Source organism: Anopheles maculipalpis, chromosome 3RL (assembly GCF_943734695.1).
Source record: "Anopheles maculipalpis chromosome 3RL, idAnoMacuDA_375_x, whole genome shotgun sequence".
Taxonomy (NCBI): domain Eukaryota; kingdom Metazoa; phylum Arthropoda; class Insecta; order Diptera; family Culicidae; genus Anopheles; species Anopheles maculipalpis.
Window position 1 is genome coordinate 76,975,274 of NC_064872.1, and position 16,957 is coordinate 76,992,230.

Genomic DNA, 16,957 nt, shown 5'->3' on the forward strand with positions numbered 1-16,957 from the left:
GAAATCATGCTCCACGTGTACCTACCATCCTTCAGGCCACGAAACCTAATCCATTGTTGGTTTCTTAATTTCTTTCCTGTCTCGTACCGCAACACCGCAACAACTGCGAAAGTGATACCTTCGTCTACAGGTCTGGTCCTTTAGGGTAGTCGATGGAACAGTGCAAGGTAGAACATTTTCACATCGATAAATCCATAAACTGTGCATACAAATCGAACTGTAAGGAAAATACTGCGCACACCCTGATAGTTGACATCGTTCGTGTTCCGTAAGCTTTAAGCCCCTAGCCCGAATCTGCTTGAGGACTGCTTTAGGCTAAGCTAATGAGATTCTATTGCTGATAATGGTGTGCGTTTTGGGCTGTGCTTCTCCGTGTGTTGGGTGGACATTTCACTATTTTGGTACCTTTTTCCACAAACAGGCAGCCGTGTGTGCGTGTGTGAGTGTGTGTGAGTGTGGTGTGTGAAGTGGCAAGCGGTTGGATAAGCGTACGGTGGCACTAAGTTCGGCCCACTGAGCCGGTGTCGTGTTGAGCAAGTGTTTGTGGTGTTGGCAGTGTGATTTCTTGCAATTATCCGCCAAATCCGCACAAAATATTTAGAAATTAGAAAACAAGTGATATTATTCGTATGTGATTTGTGTGCAATTTGCTGGTAAGAAGTGGTTTATATGCGCGGCCAGTGATTGTGTGATTGTTGACGGTAGTGAACCAACCGCGAGGCAATACCCACAGCTCCTTACCGGCATGATATAGGGGCTATGGGACGGGCAGCAATAAGTGCGAATATTTCACCAAAAAATTATTGGTAAGTGCTCCCAGCTGCGGTGACCTTTTTTTCTTTTAAAATTTGATTTTCTTAAATGTTTCTCCACTTATCGCAATAACCTGCCTACCAACCTGAGCCTGCATGATGTTGGTCGTGGTGGTGATTTCCTTCGAAGCGTCATGGGCTCCTTTTACAGCTGAGCGAGTAATAATTCATGCATAAGAATCGTTCGCCACCATCTTTTCTGCACGATTGAGCACGAAAAGCGAGCTACGGTGAGCTACAGCCTGCTTGCTACAACAGTCTGCTAAACGATCGATATTCTTGCTTCTTGCTTTTGTCGCAATCGAACGTTTATTTTGCTTTCGAAGTAATTGGAATCGAGCCCATGGGAATGTGTTTTCATGCTTGCTCGCTTTCACTCGGCAAGCTCCCAAAAGCGTTCGGAAATTTAGCAAAGCTTCATCTCTTTAACCACGCAGCAATGTTAATGTACATGGGTCGAATATTTATAGAGTCATAAAAAAGCCCCCAACCTAAATACCAAATCGATACGGTAAGACTTCAAGTCAATCGCAAACAATGTTATCCGTACATTCTCTTTTTTATTGACAGGAGAAGGTCGGATTGGCACTGTCAGCTTGACTTCAGGCCGGAACGAGCCTGAACGACCGATTTCGGGAATCGGTCGGGAGCGTTTGTCACCCTGCGTTCGTGTTTTGTTGACGCATACGTCTCATTACTGGTGACGTTTAATCAGACTAATGCGTTTTTAGAGCTAAATAAATTGTGTTATGCTCATGTTGGTTTTTTCTTGTTGTGCTTGTAGCAGCTTTAAATTTAAACAAATCCAACGTACAACTGTTTATCTCCTAGACAAGAGCTTATGGAATGTTTAGATGAATGATGAAAATTTTGAGAATTCACTTCCACCGAAGCTTGTTGTTGATTCTGCAATGTAAATAAAAGTTAATCGAGTGATATCGACGTGATCTAGAGTAGGATTGAATGAATTACAAGATATAAAATGTAAGAAACATAATCCAATCAAGGTCAGTATCGAACCGCACGTATTACACTCAGAAGACGTCAGGAAAATATCCTAATGTGTATCACGTGTGACTGAACTCGCTAGGAGCTTCCATCAGGATTTATACTTCTTTCCATATCATGCTTCAGACAATCTGACACCTGTCATAACCACATACGGCTGCAGATATTGGCTCATGAATAATGCATTCATAGATTTTCTGTGAGCTTTATAGTCTGTCAAAGAGTTAGATTCGAGCTAAGCGTAGTGGTCGTCTGAGCAAAGAAGTATTGTTTTACAAATCAAAAGAAAGGGAGATGGCAATGTAAAGCCTGTTTGGGTTTGTAAAATTAATGCTGTAAAGGCCATTCTTGATTTACAAACGCACAACGCACAACAAAACGGATCATCCACAGACAGTGGAAAAAGCCTACTACAAAATAAGGCAAAGATAATGGCAAAGACCTGTGTTAGTATCGACCTTAATCGGGTCGTCCCCGGAACATCAAGCGCTTTGACCATCAAGAGCAGGAGCAGCAGCAGTAGGGTGGCCATGCCTTCCCGCTCGGAATGGACAAAAATCGATAAAATCTTTTGCCGGTTCGGGGTCTAATTTTAGCTCCACAGGATTCCGGATACACGGCTCGCATAGGTCTGGCACATTTACATACGAACCCGAAGCGAAGCAAACGCTGGTAAGAGATCGCCGTTACACCATTACATCACACCCCACTCGCCCCATTCCGTTAGCCGGTGTCATCAACTCGCATCAGCATGATGCCTGGCTTCTTGAGCATGTAAGGTGGAGAATCGGGAGAGGCTAAGATAAATAACAAAATGCTGCGTATGAATAATGCATGACCCTTGAGGCCCACTATCGGTTCACCATGTGCGATGCTTTGTGTGGCAATGCAGCGCCATTTTGCACCCTCGCTCGTTCGTTCGTTTCTGGGTTTCAATCATTGAGCTGCTAGAAGAACTTGCGCAGGTATTTATGCCGTGTAATTCATACTTCCCAACCCCGTAAATCATTTATTTTGATTTGAACAGGAACCTGGCGAGGCGGGGGAACGAAGGTTGACATCGGGGGCGGTGAAAATGTGTAGTAAATATCCCACTCAATTAAAAGCTGTTTCTGTTGCACGAATGTAGGTGGGGCACGGTATGCTTATCGGTCATCATCTAGCTTACTGAAGCGCTTTTGAACAGATCATTATCGTTTTGATCATGTAATGTATATTTGTTTCAACGTTTAGTTGAATCCACTTTCGAGGTTAAAGACCTCGACGGCTTTCAATTGCTTAGGACATAACAATCTCCTATTTTAGGTACAGGTGAGGAAAACATAAACAGTATAAAAGTAACGTAAACTGGAAAACTAAGGCGGTATGGGTGTCAAAGCGAACCTAAATGAGATTTGATACGGTACAATTCTTTTCAATGGTGTTTCTGAAGGTTTTTTTCCTAAAAAATCAATCCCAAACCGACCTTAGCTATCCCAAGGAATACAAGAAAATAAAATAATTCCCAAAATTGTTCCACCAGAACGTGATGATCCATAATATGTTGAGGGATGAGCAGGTTTTTGCAAAACATTGGCTTCTTTAAACGAGTGAGTAAACTGCTTTATTGGAAAATAAGGATGCTACAAAATAGAGCAGCATTGTATCACATTTTTTCGACGTTAAGAGCTCCAGTTTTCCATCCTGCATTACATGTGGTAATTGCCAAGCACGGCAAATTTAGGTCAACCTTTAATTAGCGTAGCGTAATTGAATTTTAAATGAACTGTTCCGTTGTGTTGTAAAAAAGCAATTTGTTTCGATATCTTACGTTGTGAGCGATAGGGAAGAGTGGATTGATTATCTTACAAGGATTACACAGGTTTTTCTTCATTTCTTTATAAAGCCTTCGAGCATTGCACAGGGAAAGAAGTACTGGGCGTCTCCATTGGTCGAAATTTGTGACCGATTGGGCATTCCGATTTATTTTTCACGAATAATTTATGTTCATTCACAATTTAGTGTATTCCATTGATTTTAAATGTTTCAAACAATTCAAAACCCCAATTCAATATGCAAATTTATAATTAAAAAACCTTTGCTTAAGGACTATTGTCATTCCCACTACTAGCGCATTCACTGCACATTATCGCATTGAGTTAATTTATAACCTGTAATTTTGAGTAAAGTCATTAATTTCAATGACTATAAAAGAAGGTACATTTCAATGTGCCACACACAAACCCGTACGCTACATAAATTACGCCATAAAATTACGTTCGCGTGCTAACACCGTCCCCTTATGGAGTTTGGTCTTTGACGGACTTTAGCAGTTATTCTACGGATAACAAATTACTTTATTGTAAAGCACGCAACGCACATTATCATACCGGTACGCTACAGAGATATGCGGTCAAGCTTCATGGACGAGTGAGTGAATACGAAAGGAAAGGATAATCAGATAACTGCGTCATAATCATGCATTATCTTCCATTGTTTTGATCTTTAGCCTGATATGCAGCGGGATCAAGCTGCAGCGGATAAATGGTTTTTTGAATTGAAATGGAATGAAACACAAAGGAGTGGTAAATAAATGGGTGCCAGGTAGCAGTGTTTCATGCGCTTCATAAGATGCTTATCAATTGTGAGTGAGTTATTGAGCTCATAAAGAAACTTATCACACAGTGTTCATCTTAGTTTCTTTTACTGCAAACGAAATTTTAACTAGAATTTATATTATAGAACATAACACTCGATGAACTTTGAACATATGTTCCTTTTCATTAAACGTATTTTAGTAAAAACTCTGGTTCAACTATTTGAGACTGTTACTAGTTCAAGGGATTTAAAAATAAGTTGTCGTCGAAGTCGAAGTCATACTGAAGCCAATTTCATATTCACCGGTAGCTTAAAATACACAAAATACAGTCAAATGGCGAAAATCACCACGAAGCCACGAAAGGAAAATACCAATTTCCAGCAGGAAACCACCGCGGGGCTTGCCAATAATCGTATGCAAAGAAATATGAAATATTCATATGTAATATATGCACGATTCTGGCCCCAAATGTGCTGATGCTACAGGTGTACCATACATTCGGAAGGAGCTTCGCTTTATCACCAAGGATTAGGGCACACTGTAGCATCTGACATGGTATCTCGAGTGTCAGTTAGAGGGAAAAAAACGATTTCAGGGGGCAAATGGGAGTTGAAAATTGAGATTGACGATATGATCAGATTTGATGCGATTCCAGCCATCATTGTAATGATGATTGGCTTCCGTTGTCACGCATAAATAATTTGCATTTCCCTTACATTTGTGCCAACAAAAAAAAATGAACCTTATACAATTAAGCCCAATAAATACAGATTCCCATGCTTGTGATTTGATTTTCATACCAATGTGTTGCTGTTTTCTCTCTCATTCCCTCACCAGATGCAGTCATAGTCAACGTGTTGAGACGAAGGAAGAAAAAAGTGTAGTGACAGAGACGGCGGCGGGAAGATGCCGTCACGGAATGCCCTATGGATGTGGATAAAGCTCCTCGGGCTGGCACTGGCGGTGCTGGACCACGCGTCAGTGACGGCACAATCGAACTCACCGCAAACATGCCCACCGGGTAGCGACATTAGCCCGTGCGTCTGCCAGGTAAAGAAGAACGGGCTGGACATCCTGTGCGAGGCAACGGACGTACAGCACATCACAAAGGCGATGAGTGCGCTGAAGGGTAAGAGCCCGATCATCTTCTACCTGAAGCTGCGTCACAACAATCTACCGAAGCTGCAGGGTTTCGTGTTTCTGGCGCTTGACATTCGGCACCTTACCATTCACAACAGCAGTCTCGCCACCATCGAGGAAACGTCGCTCAGCTCGCTAGGTAAGTGTGTGTGTGCGTGAGATCCTCCTGGGGGCGACCTAGGGAATATCTCGTACTGGACGTGTTGTCATGTCTGAAAGCTATGAAAACGCGATTCGAGTTCGAATGGCATCCTTGTCAAACGAGGCAAGCAATAGCGAAGTTCAACTTCACCAATAAAAGGAAATGGGATGAGAAATCACGACGTTGCAGCGCACGTAACGCAATGGAAGGCTTTTAACATTTTACGACAGGGTCTTTTGCTATTCCTGGAATAATATTTTCATCCATCGTTCCCCAAATTAAGAGGCAAATTGTGGAAGTGTGGCGATGGCGGTTCGCAACTTGCGAAATGAAGAAAATGAAATTATTCATCCTTGTAATGCAACGGTATCGTTTGCGTGTCTTTCGACAGCAAAGAAATGGTCGCAGTCTGGGAATGGCTATAAAAACATTACGATTGTTTTCGACGAAGAAGCTTTTACGGCTCCAAGACAAACCCGCACGGGAAATGTTTATGGCGCACATTGTGGAAGATTTTTGGCTGCTTAAATATAGAACATTAACGAAAGATTACTCGCTATAAAATCTCCTTCTTATTAGGATAATATTTAAATACCATCAGGTATTGGAAAATACAGGAATTGTACACCAATTATAACAATTACTTGTTATAATTTTTTTGCAGCAGTGCTTCTAAAATTTGACATGACTGTTTGTAAAAATAATACACCTCTGTATTAGTTCAGGCTCTTCACAGACCGTAATTATAAATTTAAATAGTTATTAAGTTACCATCAATCAACCAATCCCTTCCTTCCGGATAAAAAATATTCTACACCACCACACTATGTATCATTATTTTCTTCGTATGAAAGCTCCATTATAAATTGAGGTTTGATTAAAATTCCCTAACGCAACATTCGTCGTAATTTATATGTTAATTAAAACACGCCTCTCTTCCTTACAGGACGTGGACTTACCCAGCTCGATGTGTCCCAAAATCAACTGATGAGCGTACCGTCGAGTGCGCTCAAGAATCTTCACTATCTGCTGATTCTGAACCTGAACCACAACCGCATCTCCCAGATCCACAACCGAGCATTTGAAGGACTGGATACGCTCGAGATTCTTACCATCTACGAGAATAAGCTTACATTCATCGAACCGGACGCGTTCCGTGGATTAGACAAGTGAGAACTGGACGAAATTCTCAACTGCGATTCGTTAGATTGTTATTGTGTAACGCTTGTATTCCTTCCCGGATAACACTATTTCTAGGAAGCTGAAACGGTTAAATCTGGGTGGAAATGATCTTACCTCCGTACCTCAAAAAGCTCTCTCGATGTTGGATAATCTACGGAAGCTCGAACTTCAGGAGAACCGCATCAAAACAATCAAGGAGGGAGACTTTGAAGGTAAGGAAGACGCTTGCTATCGTCGAAAGTAAATCTTTGCTCCTGGGCGATTAAGAGACCCGGACGTATTTTGGTATAACTAATCAAAACGACTCCTCTCGCGCTACGCACCAGGTCTGGAGAATCTGGATTCCTTGATTTTGGCCCACAATCAGCTTACGGAAGTTCCGGCCAGGGTGTTCTTTCATCTTACGCTACTGAACTCACTCGAGCTGGAGGGTAACTCTATCTCGTACATCGCGAAGGAAGCGTTCGAAGGATTGGAAGGTAAGCGGACTGGCCGGGCGGTGGTAATCAGCAAACTTACGACCAGCGTTTTCGTATCCTAACGGTATGATTTCATCGTCAGAAAACCTACAATATCTTCGCCTTGGGGACAATAATATCCACATCATCCCGAGTGAAGCGTTGCGCCCTCTGCACCGTCTACGGCACCTAGACCTACGCTCTAACAACATCTCCGTTATCAGTGAGGACGCATTCGTGGGTTTTGGCGATTCGATAACCTTTTTAAATCTTCAGAAAAACGAGTAAGTATTGCCACTGGGTGTATTGGTAAAGGAAGCAGACCAGACAAGCCTCCCTTTTATCTACCAGATAGTACAAACACGCCCACAGTGAAAAGTTAGCTCAGAAAAACGCTACGAGATAACGAAATCCCCATACTGTAAGATGTTCGCTCGGCAACCTACGTACAAAAGTCCTTGGAAACACTTCGACACTAATTAATGGACCCACCGATGGTTGTGGCTTTGTTTTGTGACTGAACCAAGAGGAGCGTTTTCTACGAAACTCTACCCTCACTATGTTTGTTTACGTCCTTACGTTATGCTCTTGCCTTTTCATTTTTGTATCGTACGCTCTCGTTATCCTAGCATCAAGGTTCTGCCGGCGCTCGTGTTCGAAAATCTCAACTCCCTCGAGACGCTCAGCATTCAGAACAACAAGCTAACGCGCATACCGGAGGAGGTGATGGAGCCGATCATGGACTCGCTGCGTGTCGTTGACATAATGGGTAAGTGAACGGTACATGAGGTCAATTTTCCTATTTTCTCGTAAGCGAAGGATGGGTTTACGGTAACTTACAACTGGAGGCTATCGGTACATCACAACGGTAGGGTCGATATTCGCACTTCGTCTAGGATGAAATGACTTTCACAATTACTCTCCACTGTCAGGTGGGCAGAAAACCATTTTATTCCGTAAACGGAGAGAGGAATCTTTAATTTATGTTCCCTTTCAGTGTTACGAGACGGTCAACCTTGAGCCGTGGTGAGCGTGGGAGTGCATTGGGTCGGGGAATAAAATGTGAAAGCATGATGATTAGAATCTAAACGAGGGTTATTAAAGCCCTTTTATTTGTCCCTACATTCTTTGAATAGGACTCCATTAGTCGTAACGAATTTATTGAAGCTGCAAATAAGTATTTTAACTGCTGTGTGAATTTATATACTTACATTTTCAAGAGCACTTTGAAACGCATAACTTAACATAATTTACTACCCTCGGTAAGTGTTTACTGTATTTGACTGTATAAAAAATGTCAGACATTGAAGTGATTACTTTAAAACTGAATATTGCTTTATTTGCGTTGGCAATTAGATGATTGAGATGATGAAAAAATAGAGTTTTTCGGATCCTGTTTATTTAAATCAACCACGTTTTTGATAACGATTTTTTTAACACTGTGTTGTGTAGAATTGAATCAATCCTAGTTAAGACAAAAACAAATTTGGACTTTGTAAACATTAATGATTTAATAAGAGATGATAGTGCTCTAAATACTCTCTGTTGCTTTCACTACATTGGAAAACAACAAACTGGCAGAAATTGTAGAAAAAAATACAAACAATAGCATACTTTTAGGCGTGTCGATGATATGGGATTACTGAAAAAAGAACATGGAATCAAATGATGTTTGGATCTGAGCGGGCCGATGGTAAGTCAAAAACGGCATCGGTCTCGACACGATAGGGCCAGGGTTCAATTCTCATCCGGGCCGTTCCTCCGTACTGATGGCTGACTATGCAACCTGATCTAGTGGTATCAGCAAGTCTATTAAGCCATTAGATGGCCGGCGTGACCCATAAGGTCGTTAAGCCAAGAAGGTTCATCCTGAAGAAAATTGAATCAATAAAAATAATTAGGAAGGAAAATTCAAAAGCAAGCAAAACTTTGATATATTTTACAACTTTAAAACTAAAAAAAAAAAACCAATCCTTTATCTGTTCATCATGAAAAAAAAAAAACGACCAGAACAACGGACAAAAACACAAAGAAACTCTGTGCAAAAAACTATCTGCCGGTGTTGGTAACTGACACTCGATTCGTGTGAAAAGTTTTCCATCGGTTCCGGCACGAACGAGGTCACCCGTTCGCATGGTCGTTAAGGAAGCAGCCTGATATCGTTTCGCTTCCGGTGACAACTCGATCAACTTCACCGAGTGTGTGTGGTGTGAAGAAAAGAGAATGAAATATGTGGTCTTTTGTCTCTTTCTGATCTGCCAACCAACCAACCGTTTGGTTAGCTCGAGCATCAAGAGCTGAACGTAGGGCAAACTTTTGTCCACAACCGGCGCATCCAACACGCAGAACGTAATGGCTTCCAAGACGACCGGATGCTGAAAACGACCATTTTCATGCGCGTTGCAAATTGCGTGCTCTCCGGTATCGGAGATGGAAGCGTTCCACCATCTTCCACCGTACCTGTCCATTGGTTTGAATAAATGAAGATCAATCGGAGGACATTTTATTTTCCTCCAAGGAGATGCCACCAGCTAGGCCCAGGCCTGTTGCTTCATATGGGTCTCTCGTAGCTCTTAATTTATCTCTCGGGTGGATTTCATTTTGGAAACCATAAAAAAGCCTTCTCACAGTAAGGATGAAGCCTTGCAGGAGGAAAAACTGAAGATGGGCATGCAGTTACGGTAATGAAAAAATATCGTGATGCGTGATGGAAGAAAATAATCCAACCATCCTGTTGTTTGATTTGATGGTTGATATCCGATTTTATATCCATCCAATTTTTGGACCAACGGCATGAAAAATCCTGCCGCAAGGGAATCGGAACGTAACGTCCCGGTGTGTCGATCGATACGAATTATCGACAGCCACTTAGCACACCATCAACGAATGAGGAAACAAAATTGGTTTCCAACCATTTGCCGGAGGGAAAAGTTTGATTCCGGCGTGGCATTCTACGACATCAACAGAATAGAAATGAGTTGAGCTGGTAATGCTCGAGCTCGAACTTTAAGCACGCAAAACAAAGTAAAGAAATAAGAACCAGCCAACCAGAGCAAAGTAAATGAGGAAAAAATAAATAAATCTTAACAGTTCTTCGGAAGCTCGGTTCGGCGAGTGTGGACATGTGTGTTCATGCTTGCTCCCAGGTGTTTATGATTCATTGATTATTCCCTTGCTTGCAATAAAACCTTCCAGGAAGGGGATAAAGTCTCGGAAAGGATATAAAACAATGCTTTGTTCCATATACATTTGTTTGGTTGAGGACGATCCTCTGTGTGGATCTAGGAAGAGCTAGGAGAAGGGCGAATAGAAAGAAAACTATTAATTACAAGAGAAAAAGCTTTGTTTTTTATGAAATCAAAACATTAGGAATATTTTCCGCCGTATTTTTGCGGTGCATATTTTTCTTGATAAATAACGCATGATTTTTATTTCAATTACGCAAATAAAAATCTACTTGATCGATTTACCGTTCGGAAAAAAAACTCCTTAAGTACGGCATTTAACTTAATTCTCACATTCAATTGCGCCGATCCCGTTTCCAATCAGCCTTGATAGGATGCAATATTGGAAAGCTTAAATTACAATCCTACCACCAACAAGCATCGATTATCCTTAACGTTTTTTTTTTTTGTTGCTTTTCCTTCTACTCGGCTTGTGGCTTTCGCTTCTTTCCCTTTATTTTTCCTATTTTATTCAGATAATCCACTGATCTGCTCGTGCGAGCTCGTCTGGTTCCCGAACCTGCTGCGGGAGCTGAAAAACCGGGACGACGAGATGACTCAAAAGAAGCGCCCGATGTGCACGATGCAGAACGAACACCGGGAGTACTACGTCCAGAACATGCCGCTGGAACGGATGAACTGTGTCGGCAAGAAGTACCACACGTCGTCACTCAGCGGCAACGGTGCGCCGGGCAAGGATACGCTGCTGCCCACGCTCGTTGCACTCGTGACCGGAAGCGCACTGATTGCTTACGGCAGGCTGCTCTAGATGGTGTGTGAGTGTGTGTGTCTGAGTGGGTGAGTAGGTAGGGGATGCTACTATATTGGGGTGGAAAAAGGGGTTGGGAAATTTTGTGAAGCAAAAGAGCACATTTCTTTCAGTACATTCGAGGAGGAACAAAAAAACGGAAGAAAATTCAAATCGTGTAGCGTAGGATAAGAAAAATAAGCTTGGAGAAGAAACATGAAAAAGAGGGGAATGAATGGTTGAACGGTACTGGCAAACAATACTGGTGGAAACAATGGAAACAAATACAAATGTCACTTTGATTTTCTACACTTGCTTTTTGCTGATTTGCGATCGGAAACAAACACATCGCATAACTTTTCTTGTATGGCCCCGGTAACAAAAAGGGAATCCCAATGCGGGACTTGGTTCTACCGGAAAAAAGCGGGAGTGTATCCAACGGTGAAAGCAAAAAAAAAACATACAAACAAACAAAAACAAACAAGAAATCACATTACCAAAGAGTCTTTCAATGAAGTAAACTATGCATACGTTTCCGGAAAGCGCTCCTTTTTCCTGTCGATCTGATCGCTCGAGTTAAGGAAATGCTTCCGGGAAGGGAAAAAAATGGTGTTTAGCTTCCAGGGCAGAAAAAGAGCATATTAAAAAAACCGGTACGTAGCATGTGTGCGTTTGTGTTTGCATACCAAAATCACGCATTCACAGAAAAAAAAAACAAATCATCCTGCTTCAAAGGTTTGAGTTTTTCTGTTATATAGTTTTGAATCAAAAAATAGAGAATGACAATGTTTGTGAAAATTTCTTTCCTTGGCATAGGGCTATTGCATGTAGAATTTAAGAGTAACTTTAAGTGCTGCACCATTCATCTTATTCATCGTGTGCCACCTTTTTATAGAATTTAGGGGGAAAAATCGCCGACATGCAAATCAGGTTAGGCAGCCGGAGCGTAGAAGATAGAGATTGGTCACTTTAAGGCACGTTCGACACACGCTCGAGTACACCGTCCAAGTGTTCACCGAACGAACCGTGGACCGTTGCCTAGTGTCAGGTGCAACGGTCCTCGTTTCGTGCACTGGACGGCTATTGAAATTTCCTTTACGTTTTTCTTATTGCATCCTTTCATTAAGCGATAGGATAGCATCCATACACCACGCAAACAAACAAATACATTCGTTTTCGATCAACCAAACATATCTGCAGCGCAAAAGATAAGTGTAGTTAAACCTATTTACATGTTAAATGGTGTATTTTACACCTTCAAACGGCTTCTATGTGTGTTTAGGGAAGCACCATACAGATCTATTTACAAAAGCACGACTGCTTCATTGACAGAAAGCACCTAATGGCAATGAAGCAGAGAAAGAAATTACCGACAAACATATCAATGTATGAATTTAAGCACTTACACTTAAGAACGTTTGCATTTTACCTATATACACGTATACGCATATAATTGCAGCCTCCCAAGAAGTATAATATACACCTACATTTAAAAGTAAAAAATCATATATATATATTGCACCACTTAAATGTGAAGCTACTAAATGCGATAAGACAACAAAAAGCAAACAAAAAAAAAAACACCTAACCTTAAAAAATGAAACATATCAGATGAAGAATTTAATTATTTGCATCTGCAAAAAAAAAAAACATACTCGTTGCAAACTAAATGTCTATATTTAATAACAATTATTGAAGCAAATGAAAAGATAAACACAAGTTGGATTATAATATTATAAACAAAACAAAACATATCAAAAAACCAGTATTCCAAAACATAAGAGCATTAAAAGACGCATAAGATACCGGTTAGATAAGGGGGAAGAAAAATGGAGGAAAATGAAGCGATACAATCATGTTGTTACATTTTGATACATTTTTGTCTATACATCTACGTCAGTGAAATGATAGCACGATCCCAGCTTTACACAAGAAAACAAAACAGAAAATCCTTACACGGTTTCTTCCTGCTGATGCTCCCGCTATCCAGAAACATATCAGAAACAGAGGCGACGCTAGAGTAAGTCCATACGTAAGACCCACACCCTTGGAGGAAAATGGAAAAGGGCCCGTAAATATTTATACGCCCACTTTTGGTCCCGTACTGTCAAAGCGATAAGCGTTAAAAGAAAACGTATTACATGATACATAAAGTGCATATCAATCTTTTTGTTTCTCTAAACGTCCCATATTCTCATACAAGAACTTTTCCCAATATTCCTCCGGTAAAGGTGTTGATACAATCAACTGTGGCCGGTTGTTGTGTGACATTTTATTTTCTACCATCCTTCAAGACGATTGGGAAAATAGCACTTAGTAAAATGATCACATACACAAACATATCCAAACATATCATTAGATGGTAAGCACATTCATCACGTCCTTCATGTCCTGTTTTCTCTCCATCTTCCCTGCAAGTTGTTCTTTCCCACGTTTCTCTTAGCGTGGGGAGAGTGGGACAATGGTGGGACGGTAAACGATAAGAATTTAATTGTAAGTGTAAATCAAAATGCTACGCTATGCCCAGCAGAACACGAAAGTCCACATGTACCCTACGCTCTATCTTGTGCTAGTTGTATGTAAAAGTGTATGTAAAAGTCCCACAATGGGTAACTTTTTTCTTTCCGATCGATGTCAATTAATGCTACAGATTAAATTGCAATCAAACAAGGGCCAACAAAATGGCAACGCATTGCACACCCGACACACATCAACAGGCACGTCAAAGACACGTTCCGGTGCACAGTCGATGTCTGTCTCCCAGCAATCATTAGCAAAACACACTTTAACAAAAGCAGCGGAAAAGGCTTCTTCCTCACAATTTCGCACAATCATTAACGCACGCGTTTCGGTGTATTTTGCCTGCTCGGAAAACTGTTGCTACAAATAGACATGTACGAGAGAAGAGTACAGAAAAGGGTCAGGAAAACAATCTAGCTATTTTTTCTCCCGAATGTTACACTAAAGCATCAAGGTGTGGTTTAATGGTTAGGATATGTAATCCGTTCTTTTCCTTCTTGCAAGTGTTATGATGCTTCAACGAAGCAGAGCTGTTAGGTGATCAGCAAGAAACGATTTGCATTATTTAATACATTCTTATAAATATGCATAAACACACACACACAAAGCAAAACTAACTAAGTCCGTCAACTAAGAAGGATGCTCCAAGCATCCTTTCTTTTTCTTCCAACTTTACGCTTTGGAAGCTAGGTAAGATTGGCTCTCGAATAAGGATTACTTCTTCGTTATGAGGAAGAATCAGGAAACTTGCTTGTTTCATTGCATTTTGAAGCAGCTTCCATCTAGAATTCAATAGTAAACGATGATGCTAGCTTTTCTGGATATAGTTTTTTTTAAATATTGTAAAGAGGCTAAAAGTCTCATGTTCACTGGTTTAATTGCATGTTCTCATCTGGATATTAAACACTTACACATTAAACAGAAAAGCAAAACACTCAACAGAACGAGCCCAGTGATATGAATGTTTCACTCAAATTCCAACGACATTCGATGTTTCTTGTTGTGAGTATGTGTGTAAGTTATTGCATTTTTGTGCGTGTGTGTTTGAATGTTTGAACCCTTCATTTTCCCGTCCCACGTGCTAGTGGAAGAAAAAAAAAATCTTGCAAAACACATGCAAAATGGGATCGTACTTTACGCAAACGAAGCGTTCTGATCTGATCTTACGTGTCATTTCAATCACTCTCTGTATCGGTGTTCTTGTTGCTCGCAACGCGGAGGCAGCTAACGTGGAAGGAAGATAGGAGGAGAAGAAGAAGATAAAGAAGTTACATTTTTGCACATACACAGATATTTTTTTATCAGTATGATCGCAAGCACCATAATTGTTAATCACGCATAGGCAACAGTCAAATCGATCATCTCAATCATGACTCTCACAGCTGTGTCAATATGTGAAACAATTAAAACCGAAGGAAGAATTTCTACTTCTTGCAATGAACAACAAAAACTCATACTCAAACTTCAATTCAAACCCGCAGATGCATTAACGTGGTACTGCGGAGGAAGACAATTTACTGTTACTCTAATTGTTCGTTTATTGAAGATATGAAATGCTTGTTGTTACTGAATCAAATTTTCTCAAGTTCTCGTGAAAATATAAGATTAAAAGATTGAAACCAGATTTTCAGAAGAAAAGAAACCCCAAGAATCTCGCTAAAATAAGTACACAAACCAATCAAAACAGAACAAGCACCCGATAGTCTCATGGGAATGCAATGAAGCAGTAAAGGACACACCCGAAAACAGTAGTACGAAACGGTCAAACCACCTGTAATGTACGCATAAATACTAGAGAGAAAAATTAAAAACAGGCAAACAAAAACCAAATCAACCCTCGGCAAACCATCTTTGAGCTAGTAGAGTAGACAACTGAAACCACTCCAGCAAATAGTGAGCATCAATAGCAAAACCAGTAGAGAATATGTAGATTCTGCAGCCTAGGAGCAACCCGTGCCGGCTTGGAAACCCGTTCCGTGGTATACAAGGGCGGGCAGGTTGTCGAAAATGGAGTTATATTTGTATTTGCAGGAATGAAGTGCTGGCAGACCTACCATCGTACATCAACGGCACGTTCAAAGATACAGCAGTCTAGAGTATGGCAGGAAGTGCATGTAGAGGTTAGCTAATATCGATGCAAATGAATGCATACTGTATTATGCATCCGATGGAAGTGAGATTGTGCGACTAGCCTTCAGAAGGAAGGAAGAGAAAGTGAGAGACAGACAGACAGACAGATAGACAGAGAAAGAAAGAGGGGAACGATATTGAAAAGAATGTTGATGAAAGGATAGAAGAACGAGTAAGAGATCGAAGAAAGATGAGCCGTAAATGCGATGCTAATAAAGAAATTTTCCCCGATTTGATTCGGAAAGCCAAAATATGTTGTTTGTTTATTTGATGATGCTTCTGATGACGCTTTTTGCAAACAAAGGTAAGTAAATAGAACGATGTTACATAAAGTACGAATGGTTTAAAACTGTTGAAGTAATAGATTTCAATGTTCCCTGTTTAAGAAGTGCGCCTAAATATATGCAAATATATTTTCCTCTTTGGTGCCACAACGTGGAGTGGTCTTGGTCTATCGTTGCATTACATTGCGCTGAATATGTAAAGCTTTTCTTTCAGTTAACAAACAACTCACGTTGTGTTAATGTAAATTTATTTTTCACTTTGTCTTTTATCTCGGAATGATTACTTTTACAAGGCTATTTAATATTTGATCGAAGAAGTACGAAGTATCATAAACCATGTTCTTGCCACACACAATAGTCTTATGTGTATGTAGTGATTTGACTCAAACTTTTGAGTTGATATCTGTGTGTGAATCAAGATCATATCATTGAAAAGAAAATAGTTCTCAGGTTCTTAGTACACCATTTCGCCGGTTTTTGTTTTCAATTACAGCCTTCCAGTCCGAAACCGATGTGTTGTTTTCCGCTTATTCATTGGGACCTGTGAAAAGAATTCATACAATACAGATAAAAAAGGTGTTTCAATTCCACTCCCACTCAAGCGACAGGCGAACCCTATTCCCGACTCGGAACTAGGCACCATCCGTTTTATTCGTGTTGTGCGGATTGGCTGCGTTGATGTTGACCCCGACGATGCATCTGCCAGCTTCGTGTGTCATTTCCGCGTTTGT

At 40.7% G+C, this 16,957-nt stretch overlaps 1 protein-coding gene across 4 annotated transcripts in view; it reads left to right on the forward strand.

Annotated features, from left to right (window-relative positions):
• Positions 1–732: 732 nt before the first annotated feature.
• LOC126562107 (slit homolog 1 protein) overlaps positions 733–16,957 on the forward strand; it is a 335,492-nt gene continuing 319,267 nt past the window's right edge. For 3 of the 4 annotated variants that reach the window (XM_050218527.1, XM_050218528.1, XM_050218529.1), the window contains exons 1-8: positions 733–806; positions 5,236–5,677; positions 6,627–6,849; positions 6,938–7,074; positions 7,189–7,341; positions 7,424–7,604; positions 7,950–8,089; positions 11,021–11,332. In XM_050218527.1, coding sequence (XP_050074484.1) covers positions 5,305–5,677; positions 6,627–6,849; positions 6,938–7,074; positions 7,189–7,341; positions 7,424–7,604; positions 7,950–8,089; positions 11,021–11,313 — 1,500 coding nt within the window. In that variant the 5' untranslated portion in view covers positions 733–806; positions 5,236–5,304 and the 3' untranslated portion in view covers positions 11,314–11,332. Of the gene's footprint in view, positions 807–5,235; positions 5,678–6,626; positions 6,850–6,937; positions 7,075–7,188; positions 7,342–7,423; positions 7,605–7,949; positions 8,090–11,020; positions 11,339–16,957 lie in introns of all 4 variants that reach the window. The other variant, XM_050218530.1, reaches the window with a different exon arrangement.